The 17,493-nt window shown below is 38.7% G+C and overlaps 1 protein-coding gene across 1 annotated transcript in view; it reads right to left on the reverse strand.

Moving 5' to 3' along the window:
- Positions 1 to 17,493, reverse strand: part of LOC128988632 (uncharacterized) — a 203,317-nt gene continuing 185,824 nt past the window's right edge. The window contains exons 6-15 of the mRNA XM_054410104.1: positions 15,636 to 17,380; positions 9,992 to 11,674; positions 9,237 to 9,369; positions 8,522 to 8,630; positions 7,487 to 7,688; positions 4,608 to 6,737; positions 3,629 to 3,751; positions 2,917 to 3,083; positions 2,316 to 2,521; positions 1 to 1,441 (exon numbers count right to left, since the gene is read on the reverse strand). Coding sequence (XP_054266079.1) covers positions 1,047 to 1,441; positions 2,316 to 2,521; positions 2,917 to 3,083; positions 3,629 to 3,751; positions 4,608 to 6,737; positions 7,487 to 7,688; positions 8,522 to 8,630; positions 9,237 to 9,369; positions 9,992 to 11,674; positions 15,636 to 17,375 — 6,888 coding nt within the window. The 5' untranslated portion in view covers positions 17,376 to 17,380 and the 3' untranslated portion in view covers positions 1 to 1,046. The remainder of the gene's footprint in view (positions 1,442 to 2,315; positions 2,522 to 2,916; positions 3,084 to 3,628; positions 3,752 to 4,607; positions 6,738 to 7,486; positions 7,689 to 8,521; positions 8,631 to 9,236; positions 9,370 to 9,991; positions 11,675 to 15,635; positions 17,381 to 17,493) is intronic.

Raw genomic sequence — 17,493 nt, forward strand, 5'->3', positions numbered from 1 at the left:
CCATACACAATTAATTCAATTGGTATAGGCCTAGTCTTGAATCTGATAATTTTAGAACTCATTGTATAAATATTTGATTCGTAGATGCCAACATTAATTTCACTCTTGCAACCGAAACCCTCATGACACAAAGCAGATACAACATAAAAATACTATGATAAAATAATCTCACTAGGAAACATTTACTTACAAAAGAAATACATAACAACATTTAAAAGTTTCTTTCTTAAGTTCAATAATCTCTAGCCCTGAGAGCAACCCTCGCGTCTCCAAACTGTCGTAAGATAAAACATCACAGTACATAAACAATCGTAAATACACATAAACTAGCAGAGCGCAGAATAACATGTCATGACACAAGTTCAAGGAAATCACAACTTTCATTACGTAGAATGGAAAAAGCAGCTACCAAAATAGATTCATATATACATAAATATATACATTTCTGAAAGCAAACTAAAATCATCGCTTATTTACAATACTTTACATATCTACATCCGTTCTATAATTTACAATGAAAAGTTTTTATAAAATGTTAAATACTATTTAAACTATACATTAAAACTAAATAACAACTCGAGTTTGGCTATTAGGACAATTGCACTAACTTCGCACCATTTTATTTAAGGCTATAAAATCAATATTAATAAAAATATTTGTTCCTTATACACTTCCAATGTCTTTAGTAATAGGGAACAATATGCTCACTGAAAACATTATAGTTGATGCAACCTAATCTTATTGTTCTTAGTACAAACCAAGTATGGATTTACAAATTAGCAATTTAAACATTACGTTAAAAAAGTATGTTTGAAATAAGAAACCAATACAAATTGAAATGCAAAGCTTGAATTTTAGTTGCAGCATTTTAAACTGTGATTTTAAAGTAATGATTAAAAATGTTACACTAACTTATAATTCACAATTAAATTCATATTTATGATCCTTAAACAGGAAACTATCAGTCGTAAACGTACAATTACAAGCCACATAACACTAGGGACTATATCACTCAGTATTCACCCGTCATCAGCTTATAGTTAAGGTCACCGCGTTATAATTGTCTTTTCTGAGTTGAGCAGTGCCCGAACTCGTTCCGAGTATTTGACGAGAGTTACTTTGTGCGCTTTTGGGTTGAGGATGAAGTCTCCGACACCGAGAATGCTACAGCAGCGCGCCATGTCGTAGAACTCTGTCATCTTGAGGTCGCGGAAGTCTCCTCGGTGGTTGGGTCCCAGCTGTTTGAGCAATGCCTCGCGTGTCTTGACACGCAGCACGGGACAAAGTTCCTGGAACAGGACCCAGCGGTCGGAGAGCGGCTCCCCCAGCAGCTGGTAGAGATGCGGCAGACCCAGCTCTGCCTCCTCGACCTCCGTCTCCAGCTCTGCGGGCTCAGGCGACGGCGGACCTTCCAGGGGGTTGTTGCCTAGCAGTGTAGCATCTGTAATAGAAAAATGTGTTAAAACTCACATCTCATCTGTCTTACACAACTTTCACCAGAATCAACAAAATATAAAACAGTTATATGCACTAAAATAAGGGCCACCAAACCAGGAAAAAACTTAATATAATAATCCTGACTATCACAGACAGGTGTCAAAAGTTACTTTTTTACAATGGAGAGTATATTCTGTAACCAAAATTTTTTTTTTTTTGCTTGTCTGTGATGCTATTAAAACTCAAGAAATACGTTGATCACTAAACATTGGCTTTGGTAAATAGTATATTTCATAACAAGAGTAAAAACATGATAACAGGCCCTAGCATATATCTGATTATCTGGCAGATTCATTGATTCCGCTTTAGCCTAAATAATTTTGGCACTAATAAATAAGCTATTCGGCCAAGTTCGGCTTCATAAGCACTGGGGTTAAACATGTTCGTAAAGTTAAATTGCTCTGTTTAAGCGGTATTCCCATCTTAAAAACTACAGCAACTTTTAGAAAAGCCCAAATAATTTTCTATTTTCTTTAACGCGGAATCACCGCAGTCTAAAACTGGCCCAATAAGCGGTTGTCTACTGTATTCAACTTATATGTAAACTGATTTGAGATGGGTTGTGACAAGTCAACGCTTGCAAGAGGAAGCAACTTAAGTACAAATTATATGTATCCACGCCCCTTTGTCTTGCAAGCGACTCAAGCGAGAAAAGTAGAAGCTGAGTGGTAATCAGAGGGTCGCAAGTTCGATCCTGTAAAAGGTCAGTAGCTCTGTGGCCAGTTGATCTTAGTCATTAACATCATCAAGTTTAATTCCATCTCATTCGTTCAACACTGTCTCACTCATCCTCCCTGGTGTGTTGTGATATGACTCACCAGTAAGTTGTATCTGCCAGGGAGGCGCCACCTGTCCTTGCACATCGGCCAGGTGGTGTTGCAGCAGAAGTCTCGCCTCTGGATGATTGTAAGTCAGAGAGATCGGAGTCAGCCCAGAGTATGTGGCCAGTAGTGGGTCTCCTCCGTACGACAACAACAGCCGGATCAACTCCAAGTTACCATTCTCCGCGGCCTCATGGAGTGGCCTGCAACATAATAATTCAATATGAATTTACATTCGTGGATACAACTTATATTTTAGCATATTTTGTGAGGATAGCAAGCTTACCTGAATGAGAAGAGTCCAATGAAGCCTATTAGAAGAAACACAAAACTTTATATTGTAAAGGAGTATTCTACTGTTGCAGAATTTTTAACTAAGGAAGGTTGGAGAGAGAGTGGTATTTTCAGTTGTCAGCTCTTCCAGTTAATTCTTCAATTCCACGAAGACAACTTTCTCTCTCTCTCTCTCTCTCAAATCAGATTGTTGTAAGGCAACAAAGAGCAGAAAGTATTCACATTTGTTCATCTCAAACTAATTAAAAGCTATTGCTATTACCAGTTGGGCTTAGCATCACAACTGACATTTTCTCATCCTCACCTGATGCCTCCCTGTGCACTGTCGCTGACGTCAGCCCCGTACAGCAGTAGCAGCCTCGCTATGTCTAGCCTACCCTTGGAGCAAGCCTCATGTAGCGGAGTGTACCCTGCGTTGTCCCGAGGTGAGGGGTTGTGATCCATCTTCTCTAGACAGTACGCTGCAATGTCCTGTCACCAACACAACAATCCATCAGTCAATGAAAACCACACAAAAATAACAAAAAATTAACTTTAAACCAAGAATCCATGAGCATCCAAGGCTACAAAAATATGTTCAGAGGTTTAATGTCTACTCGCAATATCTTTGACAGCTGTCAAAAAAATTTAGATATGTAAGACATGCTTTTGAGATTTTAATTGCTTGCTCACAGGACTCATCAATAAGAAAAGAAATTTTTGTTGTAACTAGTAATAAGTTAGATTAAAACTGAAAACTACAATCGTTATTTCAATAGCTGTTCATATCAGGCATATCAGGCACTTTGTGCTATAGCATCTCTCACAAGGGCAATGTAGATCGGTTGAAGTATTAGTGTCCCTGAGGGCTACTCTTAGTGTTTAATTTAGTATGCAATGACGGCGGATTAATGCGCCAGCTCAGTCCAAAGGCTTTAAATTATTGATAATCTGGGCCCTCCTACAATCCGACTTAATCCTATTTCTGAGAAAGAAATTGAGGTTGTACTAATACAATATTCCCAGTAACCACTCACCGTATAGCCCAGTCTTGCCGCTCTGTGCAGAATTGTCTCTCCTAATCCTTTGTTGATCACCCATCCTTTTATTTCATTTTGGATGTCTTCTTCAGACTCAAGATTTTGTTTGAGTGCTATAGTCTGTTAACACAAATTTAAAATTTAAAATCACTTGGAAATTGAATTGTAAAATAACTTTAAATGTGTCTTGAGAGTATATTTCAATTTGATAACAATATAATGTTTAAGCTATTCCAATCTCCACGACTTTTGGTTAATACTTAAATCTTTAGATCAATGGCCCACTGAAGCATAATGGTGGATATTGAAATAAACTAATATTTTACAACACCCAAAAATATTTTTTTGTTGGAAACCACTTTTACTTTTACAGTATAGCCTATTCCCTCATTTACAGACTAAACCAACGTCCTCTAAAATTATATTTTCCCATTTATCTTTTATCCATGTGTTCAAGGGCATTAAGCGTTTGTTCAACCGTCACAACTTTACACCTATATTTGTCAATCATTTCTAAAATGAAAACACACTAATAATAATATATGGGGAATCATGTTAACATCATAAACACTTAAACAGCAGTCTTTACTGGACAATATACGGTAATATAATGAGCTTTAACGTTTGGTACAAACATTCAACAACCACAATTGAAAGTACGTTCTGAATGAACGCGACCAACAATACCGTGCATGACACAGTATCATTCAAAAACTAAAACGAATAATTCCCTCGAGAAAAGTCGTTTCAGTACAGCACACTTACTGCCGATTCATTCCGGTTAAATCGATAGGCTGATAAAAGTTGTCCGGTTAAATTCTGCAGAGTGTAGTCCGGTTAAAAGGTGTCCGGATAAGAGGCAGTCTACTGTACGAGTTCCAGTCAAGGATTTATTCTGGTGTGTATTTATGGGTTGCAAATATCAAATCAGACAACATTAAGTACTTAGTGTTACAGAATAAGGTTATTTTCTTACCTTTGTCTTCTTTTCCTTCACCGAGTCAGTATCTCCATCTTTCTTTTGCTGTTGCTTCTTCTTTTTCCTAATGTAGTCAAACCCAGATGATTTCAGTTTTCTTCTTACTGTTCGTAATTTCAGTCTTTTCTCACTCACAAGAACAGGCACTTCATCTTGAAGAGATATTTCACTAGGCTCACTTTTAATCGTAACCTCGTCCTCAGGTTCCTCCTTGATTTTTGTCTCTTGCCGTGGTTTTTTATTCGTTTTGAAAGCTTTGATTAGATCTTTACTCCTCTTCCTCCTTTCCCCTCCTTGAAGTAGTTGCTGTTTTGACTTCAAGACGGCTTTGTTACTTCTAAGCACTGCAGCACTCCTAAGCCCAGGCCTGGTTCCACTTGTACTGTTTCGTTTATTGAGAAGTGCTTTACACTTCTTCTCAGTCTTTTTAGTCTTCTTCTCCTCCACTGTTTTGTCATTTTCTTCATTGTCTTCTCGACATCCTGCAGGTGGTGCTGAGGCAGGTCTGTCTTCACCGAACACTTCTCTGATTGTCGCTCGCTGTGTTAGAATTCTCGTCTGCGTTCTAGTTCTAGACTTGAGCATTATCGGAGGTAGCTCGTGCTCGGTTGCAAATCCGCCGTTGTGTTTTGCAAAAACGTTGCTGAAATCAGCGACTGTCTTCTTGCGGAAGTATCCCAAAAATATTGACTCCTTGATCTCACTATCAACTGGTTTATCCTCGTCTTTAGACAGTTTTTTACCTTTAGACTGTTTAGATTGTGCTTCTGTCTTTTTCAAAGGTGATGACTTAACGATACAATCCAAACTTGGGGTTGGTAGTAACTGGAGTTCGTTACTTTGAGGAATTATTTTGGGACCTTTCCTTTCCTTGGAGCTGTCTTTCTCCACACCTTTCCTTAATGACTTTTTACCCTTTCCACCATAACGCTGTATTAACCTGTTGAGGAAAGAATCTTCCTCGCCTTCCTTTACTGCTTTTTCTTCTCCTTTCTTTTGGGATTTTGTTTTAACTGAGACGGGAGATTTTGATTTTCTAGGTGTTGATTCACCATCACTTTCCAACTTCTTAGTTTGCATTGATATTTCAGAGTCCAAAGTCATTGGAGAGTCAGGGTCTAGATCTGGCAGAGACACTGACAGCTTGGGACTTGGCCAGCTTTGCGGACCTGCAATATTTATCAGACTTGTAGGCATTCTCAGGGATCTCTTGTAGCGATAAACTTCAGCTTCCCACCCAGGTCTAAATTCTGAACCATCTCCAAAAAATGATTTTTTCTTCTCCTCCTTATCTTTCTTCCTCCTTCCACCTTTCTGCGGGGTAGATCTGTCCAGAGAATTTTCTTTTTCGCTGGTTTCCTTTTCTTTGGTGTCTTTTTCTTTCGATCTAGTTTTCCTTTTAGTTCCCTTTACAGATTCTTCTTTGGGTTTTCTCATTCTCAGTCGTTTAGCAACAGATTCACAATTTTCATCGCTACTAGATTCCGCTTCACTATCACTAAGATCTTTTTTGGTAAGTTTCTGTTTTGGACCATCACTTTTTATTTTGTCCGTTTTATCTGTCAATGAAGAAGTTTTGTCATTTTCGGAGTCTTTTGTAACAATGCAGTCATTTTCTGAACTATTTTCTAATTTTACAAATGATTTTTTCAGTTCAAATTGTCTTAAAGCCAAAGGAGCATCTTCATCTGAAGATTCATCTTCAATTTTAATCTTTTGGACGGGTGGTGGTAAACTTTTTTCTTCGACTGCAGTATTTTCCTCTATTCTTTCTTCCAGCTCTTCGTCTTCTATTATTTCTAATTTTATATTCTTAACTTCCAATTCATCCTGCTTGGTGACAGTACTAGAAGGTTCTTCCGACTTTGGAACAAGGGATGATTCTTCTTCCTTTGTAGTGGTAGCAGGTTCTGGTTTGATACTGACTGAGGAAGGTTCCGGCTTGATGTCATAAAACGCCCTAAGCGCATCCTCTGTTGTTTCAAACATCCCAAATTCTTCAACAGGTTCAGCTTTTTTCTTTCTTCCTCGCTTCCTAACTTTGTTTCCACCTTTTTCTAACTGCGTCACAAACTGATCGCACATTCCACTCCAGAATGTGTCATCGATGGGCTCACTGTCACACACCTGCAAAACAAATCATCATCATCATTATTATGTAAAACCTATCCCCACTTTTCAAAGTATTTATTTATTGATTTGAATGAAGCTTAGTAAGTTTTTGTTACTCAACGTATTTGTAATTAAACGCCTAAGGTACAGTGAAAATTCATTGCATCCCTTTAGTTTCTACATTGTATACAAACATTAAACATTATATCAACTGAGTCACTGGTAAGATTCCCACCAATCACCCACCTTCTGAGATAACAACTTTGAACAATCAACTGTAAGTAACACTAAAACTCCGTTCACACAATTTATGTGGTTTGAGGGGAAGTGATTTCATCCCACATTTCATTCACATTTTTATTGTTATTGTAATTTTCTATGTTTGATGTAAAATGTTTTTTCCATTGTATTTTATTATTAAGATTTATGTAATTGACAAGACACCAGTTACTGCTATAAGCACCTAATGAAACGTTATTTGTGTCAATAAATTGATTTGATTTGATTCCCCTCCATCTCACCCTAACATTGAAACTACAGCCGACAGCTGATCAGCTGATGTCTACATTTGGGGGAAACCAGGAAATGTTTCCTTTAAACAGCCTAAACTTTGTGAACGGACTATAATTGACGTCTTGTGGGTTTGTTTTTGGAGGAGAAAAAAATAAGCAAATTGCTTCTTCTATCACCAAAAGCAAAGGAATGTTCCTGACTAGTATTGCAAAGTAACAATATTTCCCATCTCTAGCAGACAAGTAACATACCTGAGGCACCTCAGGTGAGGTCTGGTGTCTCTCCTGTAGTCTCCTGTCTCTGTCTTTGCGCATGTCCGTGAGACTCTGCCTCTCCGAGCCCAACTCTCCCTCGGAGTCAGACTCTCGGAAGTCAAAAACGGAGGTCTCGGAGGAGCTGCGCAGTCCGGCCTCCCTGGCTGCCATCACACTCTCACTCGGCTCTCCGAACAATCTGCAAAAAACAGTCCTATAATGGAGGGTGTGTGCTGAGTAGAGAACTAACCATGGATGAACTTTTTTGTTAGGCTAAGCAAAAATTGTTTATTGACTTAATGTAAAATGAAATTACATAAAATCACATAATTACATAATTAGAACTTACGCCTGCTTTAAATATGGTCATACATGTTGATTTTCATACCAACGCAACAAATCTTTTATAAAAAATAAATTAAAACCAAAAAACATTTTGGATTTTTATGAATCAGTAAGAATTCAGTTATTTTCCAATATTGGCAGTTGTTTAGACTATGAAATTACTTCAGCATAATAATTTATTCTTTTAAACTATAGTACATTAAAATTGTTTAATGCATAAACAAACCCATTAAGAGCAGAGGGATTGTAGACATGCTTCTATCGCTCTAATGCGACAAAAATAAAGTACAGTTTTAAAGACAAACCATGTTCTTAAACTGATGCTTTGGTTATATTTGGTAATTATGTTAATACCTATGCACATTCAAGATTATTCAGTCAAAGAATCCAATAGTTGCAGGTACTCAAGAATAAAAAAACATGTATAGAGTAGTCACAAGGGATTAGATTAAATAAAATTGGTATCAAAACCATTAGATGATATCAACCTTGCGGCACTACACAAGATTTTGTTGTTGTAGTAATGAGCATGAACACCTGAAGTTACAGCAACTACTCAGGCTCTATTGGCAGTAGCACAGGTTAGATAAAACTATGGATCCGTAGACTTCTGTGCCATGAAATTGACATGCACAAAACGAATATTTCATGTAAATGAACATATAAACATGTCATGTTTCCACTGACCTTCTCCTAGGAGAGTTGACTCCATACTTGTCTCTCACATGTTTCAACGGACTGCTGCCACTGTGACCACTACTGCTGGCTCCACTTTCGGATGTTGGCGTTCGTTTACCTGTCACACAACACATCAGTCACACAACATAGTATATTATCTTAAAACTTTGCTATCGTATCTTCTTATTTCAATGAAAAGTATAAAAGTAAAAACACAAACTTTACATGGGAGAAACTGTAATTAAATTAACACTAGGGTAAGTTCATTTGGCACCTTGTCATATTTCTAAGGTTGTAGGTAATATCATTGACAAAGAACAAAGAAAATAAAATAATTGTATTTGAAAATAAAATACTTAGAACTATTTACGGTCCCATCAACGAAAATGGTGTGTGGAGAATCAGAAAAAACAAAGAATAAGGGAAATCTATACAGACCCAGACATAAGAGCATAAATAAAAAGAAGGAGACTGAGATGGGCTGGTCATGTGAAGAGAAGAGACGAAGGTTCTATGCTAAGAATGGTGTCTGAAAATCGAACTCGAGGAAGACGACACCCTCGGCTAAGATGGCAGGACCAGGTGCTAAGAAACATAGGAAAGCTGCAGAGACAGAATGGATGGAAGACGGAGAGAGGTGGTGACTTGTTGGTGAGGCCAAAAACCTACTGATGTTTGAGTGGCCACAAAGGTAATGTAAAGTAAGTAAGTAATGTCACGTTACCTAGTTCCGCTGCTGTAGGAGGAGGGTAGTGCAGCGGGGGTGAGAACACAGCGGGGGTGCCCCGGGGGGATGTAGAGGCTGGCAGCGGAGTATGTGGTGGATGCTGAGGCTGAGATTCCATTGATGGTCCAACCTGGGACAAAAACATGATTGTATCACAGAAAAACTGAGCAGGCAATCACTCAATCACATGCAGGAAAAACTAAATGTGTTTCACCTATTGTTCAAAAAATGTGTTCAAAAAATCAATGACCATGAAAACTGTCAATCCCTAGCAGTTATTTTTAAGTTAAGAGGTTATCATAATGTGTTTTTATCTTTACAAAATGTCCTTTGACAAGAGATAATGAATTATTGAACTATCAGAAAAAAAGCAGTTTAAGAGATTTTGGGAGTCAAAAAATAGTTTTCTGTCTGTTAGAAATGTATAGGGCAAACTTTTAGTAACAATTGGAGTACGATTAGGTAGGAATGAAAAATGTATTAGACCACACTAGCTTCAAAATTTTGTGTTTAATGCATTCCATTTTCTGTTTCTTGATATTAATAAGACAGCTACATTCCCAAGTCAGGCTTCTAAAAGCAGTTGTACAAGATTTGCTACCTTCAATAACAATTTCATTTATGGGACAAGATTATAATTCTCATTTCTTTGAGTTGTATAGCCAAAAAAGCAAATTAAAAGAAAAGAGAATCTGTTTTAATTTATAATCAAAATCGTAAGTGTGTAAGAACAATAATTTAATTCTATTTACCTGTTTGAGTTCAGCTTTTGTGCGTATTCTCGCTGCAAGGAATGCAGCAAGACCGTCAAAGTCAGCAGCATTTTCTGCCACAGGTTTGGCAGACACATCGGCCCTAGGAGCCAATGGTGACCTCGGAACAATATCAGCTCTGGGAGGGTAATGGCTCTGAGAGTGATCAGGAACTACAGAGTCCATCGCCTTGGGTATGTGCAGCTTCTGGCTGGGATATGCGATTGCTGCACTTCGTTCCAAGTTCAAGGCATTAAACGGTGGCAGGTTGTGTCTTCCCTGAGGCGTTGGCACAGGCAAGGATTGAGGGTAACCTCTAGAGGAATACATCTTGTTTCTGTCTTGCTGCATTTGTTGTTGGACAAGTTGGTTTGTCGCCTCTCTTGTGTCGAGGCGTTTCCTCAAGATGCTGAGCACTCTTTTGTCCGCCGCCCCATTACTAGGGAGGGAGGGAACTTTCACTTGCGACAGATTGTTGTAAGTTTCTGACACAGATCTCGGTGGTATGCCCTGGGCCATGTACTGCTGTAGTGAACTGTGCGGGTAGTGTTGAGGTGGAAGGTTAGACTTGGAATTGTTCTGCTGTGGACTAAACATAGCCGAGCTTCTAATCAAACTGTTGCTGGAAGGAAGGGTTGCACTGGAGTGTGATGTCTGAACTTTGGACGCAGAAGTATACAAAGATGTCTGTTGATGAATTCCAGAACTGTTCTGCAAACTGCTTTCTTTAGAAACACCGTTGACCATGTGACCTCTGGAAGAAGCGTAAGAATTGAGTCTTTGCTCAATTTGTTGATCTATCGTTTGTCTCCAAGTATCAACAACTTTGGGGATTTTTGGTGGTAGCGGATGTCTCAGGTCTGTAGAAGACTGTCTTTTACCGAGAAGATAGTTAGATTCTAAAGAGGATTGTAATGATGATGAAGATGAGTGTCTTTCTACCATATCGTACCTGGCAGAACTACCTCTCTTTAGAGGATCGTAAGGATAGGGATTGTTGGATGATCCAAACGATGGTTGCATGTTGTGAGATGCGTGGTTGGGTATTGCTGCTGACGATCTGTGCGAAGGAGGCCCAGTGGCCGGATAATACTGAGATTGTTTGTTCGGGTCATCATATGCAGCAGAAGGTAAACTACTCCGCTTGAAACTACCCATGTGAGGCAGACTCCCGACCTGAGGAGGGTACTGAGGACTAGGAACGTGGGAATTTGAGCTTTTTCTAGGTCTTTTACTTGGATCTTGAAAGTTCCTGGAATTTGTTGATGAAGAGCTGTGATGAGCATTGAAGTTAGGAAGAAAATCGACTTTTGGTGCACCAGCAGTTGAGGTTTGATTGACAGCCTGGTTGTCAAAGTGAGGATACACAATGGTTGATGGCAACTGCAGAGGTGGGACAGAGTTCCTCGGACTTGCTGTCTTTGGATGAAGTTTTCCCCGAAGGAATGCCTCATGCGACTGGATGCTGGCGTAGTAAGCACTCTCCGCATCGTCCTTGGCTGTGGAGTCGGCCGACTGTCTCACAGTTTTCACAGACAAGTCTAGTGGAGACTCTCTTTTGACTCCTCCCATTAGAGCCTGGGTTGGAGTTGTTCGTTGATGGTTGCTCGCTTCAGTTGTTGTTGTGGTTGTTGTTTGGTTCGATGGTCTCGATGAGTTACTCGACGCAGCAGCATAATAAGCCTGTAACAAAAATTCCATAACTAACTAGATTAAAATACATTGTTTCTTCATAGTAATACCAAACGGATTTTTCAGTAAAACAAACAAATAAACTATTAACAAACGATCACATAAGACCAATGTGGTCTTATGTGATCGTTGCTTTAACCTTTTTTTTCTTAAATTATATAAAGACTACATATTTATGAACACATTATTTTTTGTTTTTGTCATTGTTCCTGAAGAAGGCTTAAGCCAAAATATAGACTTTGTATATTAAAAAGTGTGTTAACAGTTCATTTATTTGTTATACTAGATTAAAATACAAAAATCAACTTTTAAAGCAGAAAAACAATAAGCTGCCATAATTTTTCAGCATGATAATACTTTTGATGAACACAAAATGAAGGAATAAGAAATTTCTCTAGCTTAGAAACATTTTTAGAAAACATAAATTTGTCTACAATAACACTATAAACTCTCTAAAGAATGCCCATATCCACATCAGTTTTATAGATACCAAAAGAAACATATTCCTTTTAAACAGCTTTGACATGCAATAGTATTTTTATTCTTTACCTTCCCTCACTAACTGTATTGTTAGAGTGGCTTGTTCCATTTTGTTATCATTTTGACAGCCTACAATATGTTCATTGTGACCTATTTATTCTGCATAATAAATCCAAAGTTTTGTTTTAATGATGTTTTATTAAAAGTGTGTGTGTTAATTCTTTTTTTATAAATGTGCTATTTCGGGCTAATAAACCATGTAAACTAGTAGTGTCAAAATTATACAATGTTTTGTAAAACTGCATGTCATGTTTTTCAAATGCTTTGCAATACTAGTTTTTTTTCTTTTCAATGGTGGCTATCAAATTACTAAGCTTCCTAATTTAGTACTAAGACTAAGAGGTCAAGCCTAAAAATTATAAATACCCAGAAAATCTTCTCCTGTTGTACCTTTACTAATGGCATATACTCATAAGTTAAAGTAACCCTAAATATAAAACAAATAAAGTATTATTAACATAAGGAATTCTGTACTAAAAGAGTCAAGAGAGTTTTATTAAAACTCAGTTCTGAGAATGGCTTGATTCTATTTGTTCTACTTTTAAAATGTCAAAGTGGGAGTTGAATTCTTATTAGTTCACCAGAACTCTATTTTTCCAAACTAAAACTGCTTTTCTACGGTTAACCCTCATATTACTAGGTAGCCTAGTTTTAGTTTTAATTTGCCTTGTAAAAGTAAAAATACTATACTACTTCTCATCCACAAACTGAAAAAAACCTACCGAAACATTGTTAAACCAGTAATGAGTGTAGAAGGCATTCCAATTGTCATAGTCTATGTACATTTTGAGCAATCACTTTTAACACTGGCACATTCCACAGAGAGAAACTTTCTACACTGCCCAAGAGGGAAGACTCAAGACTGCTGCTGATGAGGATGACTGAGGTCTAACACTGGACAATAAAGTATCAAAATTCTTTGGTTTAGGGGAAGGTCCAGGTCCTTCATTGTCTGACTGTCACATTCTCTACCTGCTCTCCCTACATCACTGGTCTCCCCTCCCCCCAACCCACACCCACACAAATGGTGTCCTACTATCTGCCACCAGTGTCGTTTGCCACCAGTGTCATTTGCCACCAGTAGGGTCAGTTCCTGGAATTCCCGCCCCGGAATTCCCACCGTGACCGTTCCTATGTGTCACAACTATGTAGTTGTACTTATATATTTTTGTATATTGAATAAATGTTTATAACTACAGTTACAACTGTGAATTGTGAAAATTAATTTTACCATCTTGTTCGGCAAAAGAAAACACACATTTTGAGTCTAAACTCACATAATCGCAACTTAAACAGTATAGGAATATCCATGTTAAGGTATTTTAAACTATTTGAACTATTTAAAACGATTTCAGTTTATTTATTTCTATGTTTATTTCATGTTTATAACTCCAGTTACAAATGTGAATTGTGAAAATTAATTTTACCATCTTGTTCGGCAAAAGAAAACACACATTGTGAGTCTAAACCATAGACTATGTTTTATCTATGTCTAAACTAAACAATTTAAACAGTATAGGAATATCTATGTTAAGGTATTTTAAACTATTTGAACTATTTAAAGCGTTTTCAGTTTATTTATTTCTATAAAGCTACGTAAAGGAGTTACAGCCTTACAGCGTGTTAAATTTTAGGGGAAAGTAGCTTTTTGTTAAATTCAGCATGATATAGCTCATAAACGAGTAAGTTTGGAGAAAAAATGCAAAGAATAAATTATAAATGTCTTGAAATTGCATCTAAATTCTAAAAAGATAATAAAATATAAATATAAATATTGAATAATATATAAATATATATAGGATATATTAGGCCTATTTAAATTATTCCTTTAAGTTTTAACAAAAAAAAACCACAAAAAATAGCGATCTGAGTTCAAATTTCTTATGAATTTTATAAGCCCACTGTATTTCATAATCTTATTGTTACATGAGCTAAGTCATGAAATTTTTTCACAAAAAGGCACTCCTTTCCAAATTTAACACGCTGTAACTCCTAAACATGTAGTTTTATAAAAGAAATGCAACTACCAAAAACGGTTTAAATTGCATTTACATGCTAAAATCATCATAAAGTTGTAAAATAAGAAATTTTAAAGTTAGCCTCAATATTTGAAAATGGTGGTGATTTAAAAAAAGTTGAATTCATATTTTTTTGTCACAAGAAAATAGTTGAAGTTCCTATTTCTCTAAATCTAATAGCGTCTGAGATATCAATGGTGGCACTGCTGTTCACCCTTTATTTACGAAATATTTATTTAATATGTCATTAAAACAGTTTTTAAATGGCACTCTTATTTTTAATTCATTACTCATCAATCAGAAAACTCTGTATTTGGTGACGGAAATACTCGGAGTTTATAAAGGCTCAGTAGAAAAAGACTTGCATTACTTGTATTATTTTTTTTAATGGAACTAGTCGTTATAGTTAGTTACTATAATCATAGATTAAAGGAGTGTAGACAAATGAGCTAACTGATTCCCATCACTCTTTATCCAGGCTTTAGACTGGATATATGCAAATATTGCATATAGGCGAGTTTAAAATCAGCCATAGGCGTCGTCCGACGGACTAGGGTTGGGGCTGATGACTCACCCAGCCAGGTATAAAGTGGTGGCAAATGACACAAATCCTAGAGTGGTGGCAAATGACACTGGTGGCAGATAACACATATTCCACACAAATACACTATCACAACCTGTAAACTGGATAGACCCTCTAAACTCTAAACAGCAGCTTCATACCTATAGAATAAGAGTCCCTTGTCCAAGAGAATTTAGTTGAGGCATGATAGGTTTATTTGCATCCCAAAACACCCCTCTGTTTGTATTTGTTGATTTTAATGAAATCAGGAATAATAATTCATCACACCATTCCTGAGAACCATAAATATAATTGTTTGATTATTTGGTTCAAATAACAATAATAAAGGCACTTTTAGTAGGAAAAAATTGATCATAGGACAAAATAATCGGTATCATCAATGTGACATGGCTATGTGTCAGATCCTTCTGTCATTAGCTTGTCAAGTCCCTTATATCGGGTAAGCGGTGGGAGTAACTGTGATATTTTATGGGGAAAATCATATTGGTTCCAATAACTTTCGATCAGTAGTTTTTACACCAATGAGGGTAGTGTAACATACCGAACTTAAATCAAAATACTTAGTCAAAATACAGTTAGTAGTTCGGGCCGTTTTTTTGAAAATCTGATTTTCCGAAATTGTATGGGAGATGCTTTGTGTAGCCTTGTTACTGGCTATAAGGTTAGTTGTTTCTTTAGTCAGGACCATACATAAATAGCTTATTGCATATTTTGGAAATTCGCTAAAAACCGAATGTCCCAGGATTTTGGACGGGGACTCATGACGTTTATCAATTTGGTGATATTTGATGATATCAAATAATCAACTCACCTGTTGCTGCGCCTGGACCGCCGCCAGCTGACGTTGCTTCAGCCTCAGCATCTGCTCCATCTCGGCCAGCTTCTCTGTGTCTCTCTGGTGCTGTTGTTGTTGCTGCTGCTGTTGTTGTTGTTGTTGTTGTTGATGCTGTTGCTGCTGGTGCACCTGTTGATGCTGGGGACGAGACGAGGTCTGTTGCACCGTCTGGTTGTACATCGCCGCTTGCTGCTGCAGCTGCTGGTGATGTTGCTGAGTCATCATTTGTTGCCGCTGATGATGACTCAGACTCGTCTGTTGACTGTGCTGATCATGCCTCGCTTGTTGCTGATGCAACATCTGTTGTGAATGGCTTTGCTGATGTTGGCCCAACGATTTTTGCTGATGGTAGTTGGCTAGACTCTGATGTTGATTGCTGCTTTGTTGCTGCTGGCTGTTCGTGTGCTGAGGCTGCAGTTGATGTTGATTAGAATGACTCGGAGGTCGGGCAGGAAGTGAGTGTGTTTGATAGCTGTTTGATTGATGGTATTGGTGTGAAGGTTTCCCTTGACCACTTGCATGCTGTTGAGTAGGGTGTTGTGGATAGCCGCTTGATAATTGGTCCGGAGTACGCTGATTACTGGGCGGATTCTGATGACTCGACTGTTGGTGATTAGAATGTTGTTGAGCAACACTTGAATGTTGTTGAGGAACACTTGAAAGATGTTGATGAATGCTGTTAGAATGGTGTTGTGGGGTATGTGAACGATTCGTATTGCTATTTGGTTGCTGCTGCTGAGAACTAGAGTGCTGTTGAATCGTACTCGGATGTTGCTGATGATTGAGATGTTGTTGATGACTATTAGTATGCTGCTGTTGATGATTACTAGAGCGTTGCTGTTGATTACTGGGATGTTGTTGATTACTAGACTGCTGATGACTACTAGAATGTTGCTGGTGACTTGTAGGATGTTGTTGATGAGTTCCTGAATGCTGATCATCCAACTGTTGTTGAACGCTAAGAGGGGTTTGTTGTGAACTAGAATGCTGTATATAACTGTTGGCGTCTTTTTGGAGAGAACTTGTTTGTTTGTACCCACTGGAATGCAGCTGACCACCAAGAGATTGTAAACTGGTTGATTGCATTTGTTGTTGGGTATGATTATGCTGCGGGTATTGTTGACTAGGCTGCTGGATGACGGGCGACATCGGGTGATGGCTAGGGGAGGGCGATGACAGATACTGCGGCTTGTGGTGAGGTTGAGGCGACGCTGACGTGGTGTGAGGCGAGTAGCTGTAGGCGAGGGGCGAGGGTGACGAGACGACGGGCGACTTGGACGACGAACTACGACTAATGCTTTGGTTGGAGAGAGGTTGGGGGCTGTATATACTATGGTGGTTGGACTGCGGGTAGTCGGGGGTGCGGAACGGCTGGGAGGGCGGGTGCCGCAGGACCGTTTGCGAGTGGTAGTTGGAGGCTACGGGAGGCAGGTTGTGTTGTGCCGAAGGTTGTTGAGGCTCCGGTAGCTTGGTGCCGTTGTAGACGTGGTGGAGCGGCGACGCGAGCGCGGGCGATTTGTCCTTGGTCCTCTGCGGTTGCGGCCAGTAGGACAGCACGGAGGGCGAGGAGGCCGGCGGTCCGTGGGGCGGAGGTTGCACCGGCGTCGCGGCGGCCGGGTGACTGGGAGGCGCCGCACCGGGGTTGCTGGCCGGCGCCGGCAGTCCTTGGAAGAACGGCCGGACGCTTTCCAGCACTGGGTTGACGGACACGTCCATCTTGTCTGCAACATAAACACATCAACTATCAAAGCCTAATCACATTTCGGTTATAGGCTACAGTAAGAGGGATGACGTAACAAATCATAGTCCAACACTAACAACGTACACGAAATTG

Source organism: Macrosteles quadrilineatus, unplaced genomic scaffold (assembly GCF_028750875.1).
Source record: "Macrosteles quadrilineatus isolate MER2022 unplaced genomic scaffold, UCM_ALF_1.0 Scaffold_3__2_contigs__length_128488019, whole genome shotgun sequence".
NCBI classification, from domain to species: domain Eukaryota; kingdom Metazoa; phylum Arthropoda; class Insecta; order Hemiptera; family Cicadellidae; genus Macrosteles; species Macrosteles quadrilineatus.